The sequence below is a fragment of the Electrona antarctica genome (assembly GCF_951216825.1).
Source record: "Electrona antarctica genome assembly, chromosome: 14".
Taxonomy (NCBI): domain Eukaryota; kingdom Metazoa; phylum Chordata; class Actinopteri; order Myctophiformes; family Myctophidae; genus Electrona; species Electrona antarctica.
The window spans coordinates 17,845,027-17,853,342 of NC_136795.1; the positions used below are offsets into that span (position 1 = coordinate 17,845,027).

Consider the following 8,316-nt stretch of genomic DNA (forward strand, 5'->3'; position numbering starts at 1 on the left):
TACTGTTTACACACACACACAGACAGCACTGTCATAAATCTGATGGGGTCACTGCAGGTCAGTGAGTGGTACGACGTATACGACTCATGTAGTCATATGAGGTTAAACTATAATCAAGAGTTATAGTTAATTTTGTATTTGTATGCCCAGAATTCAATTAACCACTTAATCCATATAGTACGTAGACTATATTGTACGACAAATAGTGCTGATCTACGGTTGTGAGCTTAGCTATATTTCACTATTTTTAAAGAAAAAGAAAGAATTTGATTTTAGTTTTTTTTAATATGTGTCCCTGCCCAAAGAAGGGGTTTCTCTCCCTCTCCTCCTCCTCCTTCTCCCTCTCCTTCCCCCCCCCCCCTCTCTCTCCTGCTGCATATGTGTCATTCGTTTGAATCTTATAAAGTCTAGACTCCACTATTGCTATAGGCCTACTGAAAGTGTTTTAATCTCTGTCGATAGAGAAGAGAGAAAAAACAGCAACAATGTAGGCCTACACGGATGTCAATCATGTCAGGCCTACGTGTTGCTCTCTCATAATGCCAATGGGTGGGTCTTGTGCGGTGACGTTTTCAACTCATAAATATAGGCTCCTCGAAGCCATCGTGGCCCCACGCACTCCTTGAGCATAGCACCACTGTTCAGAACATCATCCACATATTACTGCAGCTAGGAATTCTGACCAGTTGAACGGAGGACATTTGTTTTAGAAGAAAAACATACACCACAGTTGAGGATAAATAAGGATAATGTCAATTCGACCATCCTTCTAAAAACAGACTTTGGTGCGAGTTAATTTTGACAAAATGTCTGAAAATGCATGCGGGTGTAAGACGGTGTCATTTGAAACCGATGATGAGGACTTCATTCCAGCGGATAAAAGGGTAGGCTAGATTTTGGCAGTTAAAGAAGTTTGTAAAACGCTGTTGGAGATTCGAACGGCGCCAACGGATAAGTACCTTGGATAGCGAACTGGTTCACCAGAGAACATCACGGGTACGTATAAGCCTCTGTCTGTGACTGTGTTCTGCTATAAACATGATCTCTCTCCTTCGAGGACACAATCGGAGAAAGAAAGAAAGAAAGAAAGAAAGATCATATTTTTATATGAGGCAATTAATGTTTGACTATCTTGGTTTCATGAAAAGAACAAGTTGAAGTTTAAAGTAATTTAATTGATATCTCAGGCAAATCACTATTTGTCTAATTTCTCTGAAACGGCTCATTTGATCGTTTCACATCACTAGAAATTCAAGTTAGTGCATGTAGCCTATAATATCATGGGACATAACCTGCTCTAATAATTAGGCTATACAGCAGATATAGACTAGTATAGGCTATAGGATGTTGGGCTGTCGCAACTCGCATGCATTTAACAAATGCTATTCTGTTACATAGGCCTATACATGAGATATGATGACGCCGTCAACGACACTTATAACTTTCAACAAAATGTGCACGAAGTTATAACCGCGCCGGCCTTGTTGCAAATTCAAATCAATTTCAATTGCATTTTATAATGTCAAATCCTCCTATTGTCTCAAGACACTTTGCATAAAGCCCCGTCATCCCCCTGAGTATACAGACGTGTCAAGCCCCAGGCAAAGTGGGCATCAGAAATGTTTGTTTCCCCAACATTAGAAGGGTGCGGGCTGCGCGTCATTGCTGTGTTTTTGGAGTGCGGTTCAATTAATGTCGACGTCAAACTACTGTTTGTACAACACAGTTTCGTTTTGCCTTTGTTTTGCCAATGGGTTCCCAGATTGTATATAGGCTAACTGACTATAAGGTCACGCAAGACGTGCATATAGATTCACATTATAGTGTTTTGTTTGTTTTACAAAGTTACTGCAGCTGGTTAATTCTCCCTTCATTTAATTATGGGCTACATCAATGGCAAGGGCAGTGCTGAACACCTGCTTAACCAACACTGTCTTGCTCCAAAGTGTACCTTCCCATTAAGAGAAATGGCAGGTTGGCCATATGCCAATGGAAATTCTCCCCCCCCACACTTAGTACAGTAAATATGTACACCTCCATGTGCTTCTGTGGGTGCAATAATTGTGCACAGTAGAAGAAAAAAAACAACACCTCACCACACATTTTTTAATTACATTTCCACACACTAGACTACTGCATGATACATGAGATAAATCACAAGTTATGCATGATACTTTCCATAATAGCAATTGCTATTTCATTGCAAATGAAAGTCTGTGCCTCTTACCTTATAGGGCTTGGTGATTTTTATTAGCTCATCCAAAAGGAGGACCCTTTGACTCGACCTCCAACTGCAAGATGAATTACTCAAGCTGGATGTCGGTGGTGACTGATGTAAACACATCAGCCATCACACTAAGACCTTACTCTGCAGGCTACGCCACCATCGCCAACGGCTCACACAATGTCTCCGATGAGGTCTCGCCCTTCATTGGCAGCGGCACAGTGGCCACGGCTGTTATCTACTTCATCATCTTCCTGGTGGGTCTTCTTGGGAACACGCTGGTTATCTACGTTGTGGTGCGCTACGCCAAGATGAAAACGGTGACAAACATGTACATTCTGAACTTAGCCCTGGCTGATGAACTCTATATCCTAGGGATTCCCTTCCTGGGCACCCAGAGTGTGCTTTCCTACTGGCCATTCGGGGAGTTCCTGTGCAAGGTGTACATGTCTGCCGACAGTATGAGTCAGTTCACCTCCACCTTCTGCCTCACGGTCATGACCATCGACCGCTACCTGGCCGTGGTGCATCCCATGCGCAGCTCCAAGTGGCGGAGGCCGCAGGTTGCCATGGTGGTTAACAGCATGGTGTGGGTGGTGTCCTTCCTGGTGGTATTGCCCGTCACCATCTTCTCGGATGTGCAGGATCGGTTCAACTCCTGCAACATCAGTTGGCCCGAGCCACAGGAGACGTGGTCCACTGCCTTCATCCTCTACACGGTCATCCTCGGGTTCTTTGGTCCCCTGCTCATTATCTGCCTGAGCTACCTGCTCATTGTCATTAAGGTAAGTGGGTGGGATTCAGTTTGTCATGTCCCCCTCCCCTGATGTTAACTTTGTGCAAATTGCAATGTGATTGATCGCCACAGCAACACAGCAGCGTGCATTATGAATGATAAGGTACAAATAGACATTAGATTCAATTGTCTGTACTTCTATGTATGCATTTTGTTCTGTCGTGTTACTGTCTCACACAAACATAATCACAAAACCACTACGTTTCAGGTGAGGACAGCGGGTGCGCGCGTAGGCCTGACGAAGCGGCGCAAGTCGGAGCGCAAGGTGACGCGCATGGTGGTGATCATCGTGTTGGTGTTCATCCTCTGCTGGCTGCCGTTCTTCTTCCTACAAATCTACAACCTGGTCTACATCATCCCCGAGACCAACGTCATGGCTGCGCTCTACTTCATCCTCGTCATACTCACCTACGTCAACTCCTGTGCCAACCCGGTCCTCTACGGCTTCCTCTCCGAGAACTTCAAGCAGAGTTTTCGGAAGGTGCTTTGTGTCCGCTGCTCGGCCAACGGCGTTGGCACCACAGAGCAGATCACATCGCGCTCGTCTGCGCTTCAAGGGGATCAGAAGGCGGACCCGCGGCGCGGTCAACTCTTTTCCCCCAGGAGCCATGTGCAGAATGGACACGTGCAGAGTGGCCAGGTACAGTAGCAAAAAGAAAGGGGTGTGCCAGCAGTCGACCGGATAGTGTATTGCCACATAACCACGATGTCTCAAGTTAAATTTCAGCAGGGGATCTGTGTTGTGTGTCCTCCTTCCTTATTTCTTGTCTTGTTATACCATATTTAAAAAGATATTTTTTTCATGCTGACATGAAACACACTTCACCGAATCAAACTGCCCGCGCATTATGTGGTTAATCCATTATCCGGTCAGCTAACATATGGCCCAAGAAAATATTTGTATATTTTCATTTCAAACTGACTGAAATTGCAATAAAGATCACTGCAATGACCAGATACAGATAGCTATCACTACGTGTCACCAAAAAGACAACAGATTTACGTTAGACAAGGACGTAACGATTATCAGGTCGCAATGTATTGTGAGCTTATATCAATCTGAACATTGTTTAATTTGATCTAGATATAGAAAATATAAGATAAATACAGTATTTTCTAGTTGTTTTTAGTTTTTAAGTGACAAAATCGTCTCGTGAAATCCAGTAATCATGTCAAATCATGAGTTCAGTGAATTGTCACATCCTTATTATAATGTCACATAGACACTAGTGTACAGGGTGCCCCTTAATGCCCCTGCAATTTAAAATGTGAAACACTGACTTCCAGTCTTAGTTGTTGAGGCTCCGCAAGAAGTTTGCACCGTACGCACTGTCCACAGTGACAATGTTCTCTGTGTGTGTGTGTGTGTGTGTGTGTGCGTGTGTGTGAAACGTGTGTACAGTACATGTTCTCTGAACCACACTCTTGATTCCATGGGGTTCGAGTTAATGCAGCCAGCACTCAGAATACTCCTTGTCTGATGTTGTGCTTCTTTGTGCGTCTCCTCAGAGTCTGCCTTTGCTCCGCTGGAGCACTGACGCCCTAGCCATAACAAAGACACGACCCCGGGTTCATTAAATATCAACACAAGCATTTCACAGGAATTACTCGTATATTTATCTAAAACCCCGGAAAATGCATTGAGAGCAAACTCTCACTTCCAAGGGTGCAGAGATTACACATTAACAATTAAACTCAAATGAGCACAAGAACCATATTAAAATATAAAAGCACTACTGGAAAAACAAAACATTTTAAAGTGCATTTACAATGTGAATATAAATAATAAAATGTGAGGACAATAAGAATGAGGAACAATTTATAGTTAAAAATAGAATACAATTAATCCATGGAATTTAATTATGTTTTTGAAGCATATTCCAAGCATATCGCAGAGTCCTCCTAATTCTGTGTTGGATACAATGTACAACATACCAACAAAGCATGGCCGAGAGAGGGGAGCTTTTTATAATAAAAATCACACCCGGGGCGCTAATATATTAAAGTCTAACTCATATTGATTAGGTGATGTAATGGTGATGTAAAACAAACATTAAATTCTCGTTATTGTTAATGGCATTTAATGTTTGTGTTAGGGACAAATGACGTACATTTTCCCTTCATTGTCAATGGCGTTTTTAAAACAAACATTGAACTAAAAACAAACTTTCTCTTCATTACTTGCGCAAGCAGAGTGCGCAAGTATTGTGGTCGTGCTGGTACGAATGCACGTGTATGCTTGGTAGGTATTGATGGTGACGTAATTAAGATATGTATCAATGCCGGGTTATAACTGGCTTTTGATGGTGACGTAATAAAGATAGGTTTCAGATTACATACATGTATACATACAGACATTACCTTTAATTCACCCGACATTGAAACATATCTTAATTATGTCACCATCAACATCATACCTACCAAGCATACGCACATAAAAAAGCCAGCCGACCACAGTAGTACTTACAACTTACATACATGTATACATACATACGTTACCTGTTACCCAACCAATATTGAAACATATTGTAATTAACATTGACAGCCAGTTATAACGACTTTAGTATTTAATTTCAATGTTTTACAGAGAGGCTGAGATTTGAAAGTTCGTAGCGGTCGACAGTAATTGCGAGTATACAGAGTGCAGTTCTAGTTGTCAATGGCGTTTTTAAAACAAACATTGAACTAAACACAAGCATTAAACCTAAAATATAAGACAGGCAGTTCAGCCAGTTCAAGCCTTTGCTTACTGAGCGCTTATGTCTTGTTGTTTGTGACTTATGCCTCTATCCATAACCTTGTCTCGGCAGTGCATCCAGACGGGACCTTGTGGGAACATCAAGGTGGAGCTCTTGCCTACAGAAACAGAAACAGAAACGCTATGAGTGGTGTCTCCGAGCAGGACCCGGATTTGACACATCTACGGCTGGACCCCTGAAGACTTGACTGTGGACTCCTTCCCCCCGCTGTATTCAATCATTCATTACTACTGCTGTCTGACTGAAAGATATTGATGGAAGGCAGGAGCAGGGTCACAGACAAAAACAGTACGGTACTGAATTATGCATTTTGTTTCGTATTGCTCCTTATCTGATTTATTTATCAGTACTACGATTCTTCTTATTTTTTTCCCTTTTTTTCCTTTTTCTTCTTTTTTAATGAGTTGGGGCGCCGATGGCCAAGTGGTTAATGCACATACCACATAGGCTTTAATGTCTGACAGCATCCCTAGCCCGATGACCTGCGTGTCACTCCCCCTCTATCTCTAGTTTCCTGTCACTCTCAACTGTACTATCCAATAATGCCAGAAAAGCCCAAACAATATCTTTAAAATCAAATGATTTGTCTAAAGGGCGGTGTAAGTTGCTGTGAGGCAGGACAAAATAGGGGAAATTGTGTACTTTTGTCAATCATGACTGCACTCCCACAATTAACTTATTGCACTCTCCTCTCCCCGATGTTCCAAACACCAGAGGAAATGGAAAGCACTTTTACATTTTTTGGGGGTATAGATTTCACCTCTAAGACAACCTTACATAGATAAATTGGACAATTCCACATAAATGTAGCTTTATCCAAACACTATCTCAACAGTGTTTCCACCTAAAGTGTTTCATCCATTGCTAAAGCTAAACCTGTAAGCATGCTGGATGTTTTGCAACTTGTATAAGATTCATTTATTTGTGTTAAGTCTGAGTTATACTTGGTAGCTAGCAGCATGTCAGTGTCTACAAGCTCACAACACGTCATGTTGTGATGCATTGTGAGCTTGTATATCAGCTAATTTCAGTATGTGACACCAGCGGGCCATTAAGTATGAATCAGGCATTATGAATACAGTCTATGTATGTTAAAAGAATTTGCTTGCGATGTGCTTTTAAGATATTGGTTCAACTCGAATACGCACACTGTAGTATTGACAATTACAGTACAACCCCAGCATGTTGATGTGTGCCTTTTTATTCAATGGTGAATGATTTGGTTTATTGTGGATAGATCCAAAGAGCTTTGTCTTTGTGTCAGTCCAGTGATGCTTTGCTAGCAAATAAATGGATCAATGTTAGGGAATTTACGTTTCAGACTGAGCCACAAAACAGTATGTTTAAGATTACTGTAACCTACCTACCTAGTACCTACAGTAACAAAGAACAATTTAGGCTCTAGTCTAGTCTCTGGCACTGTAATAAACACAATGCAGTTGTATTAGTGTGTGTGTGTGTGTGTGTGTGTGTGCGTGCGTGCGTGCGTGCGTGCGTGCGTGCGTGCGTGCGTGCGTGCGTGCGTGCGTGCGTGCGTGCGTGCGTGTATGTATGTATGTATGTGTGTATGTATACCGAATATTTATTTGTGTTATATAGTTTCTGTCAGGCATAAACCTCCATATTCTTTTTTCTTTTCTTCTTTTTTCTTTTAATTTTTACAATAGATCAAAAATAGCAGATCCACAAGCTCGATTAGAGTTTGTAGATCTGCTACTTTAGCTATCTTTGAATTTGAATCCTGAAAAGTAACCGTTTTGGACATATGAGGTTTCCACCCGACAGAGACGATATGCTACATAAATGTTTTGCTGAGGTATTGCTGAAGCTATGCGTTTATCCATACCAGACTACCAGTCATGACGTGTACATAACATCAGCCTACACTTGTTATTATCATAAAAACAACCTGACCAGTGGGTTTCAACTGAAAACCCCCGAAACCTAATTGGTTTCAGCGTTTGAGTCCACTTTGGGCCGGTTGTTGTATAAACATTATGAATGGTACACTCTAGATAGAATGTTCCTGAGTGTTCATTTCAGAGTGTAACAGAGGTGTACATTGTGAAATGAAACAAAACAAGAAGACAGGGTTGATTAATTCAGCAGTTATAAACTGTACACATGGGATGAAAATATGTTATTTATGTGGTTATGCGCTAAACAGCACACTCCATTCAACCCTGTGTTATTCTATATATTACTGTATATTACAGCAGTGATTCCCAACCTTTGGGCCGGGTCCCACTAGTGGGCTGTGAGGGTGTTGCAAGTAGGCCCCCAAATAATAATAATAATAATAATAATAATTGTAATAATAATTGTAATAATAATAATAATAATAATAATAATAATAATAATAATAACATTTTCAAGTGGCACTGATCCAGAAAAGGTTGGGAATCTCTGTACTACATCATGAAAATGAAATTGTAAGGTTTGTGTTATGTTTGTGTCTAGTTCTGAAATAAGCCAGTGATCTCAATATTGTGAAAAATCAACAGCATATCACATGCAGTGGTGCAGCTTAATAAATA

At 41.3% G+C, this 8,316-nt stretch overlaps 1 protein-coding gene across 1 annotated transcript; it reads left to right on the top strand.

Moving 5' to 3' along the window:
- The first annotated feature begins 626 nt into the window (after positions 1-626).
- Positions 627-6,422, top strand: LOC306937597 (somatostatin receptor type 5-like). Its single transcript, XM_079521438.1, has 4 exons — positions 627-996; positions 2,235-3,009; positions 3,229-3,660; positions 5,831-6,422. The coding sequence occupies exons 2-4, from the start codon at positions 2,299-2,301 to the stop codon at positions 5,903-5,905; spliced, it is 1,218 nt and encodes a 405-aa protein (XP_079377564.1). The 5' UTR covers positions 627-996; positions 2,235-2,298; the 3' UTR covers positions 5,906-6,422.
- The last annotated feature ends 1,894 nt before the right edge of the window (positions 6,423-8,316 follow it).

Bases quoted from the DNA above. Each gene is read 5' to 3' on its own strand.
- LOC306937597 (XM_079521438.1), top strand. From the start codon at position 2,299: ATGAATTACTCAAGCTGGATGTCGGTGGTGACTGATGTAAACACATCA. The intron at 3,010-3,228 runs GTAAGTGGGTGG...ACTACGTTTCAG, and splicing joins ACCTGCTCATTGTCATTAAG to GTGAGGACAGCGGGTGCGCG. The intron at 3,661-5,830 runs GTACAGTAGCAA...TTGTCTCGGCAG, and splicing joins GACACGTGCAGAGTGGCCAG to TGCATCCAGACGGGACCTTG.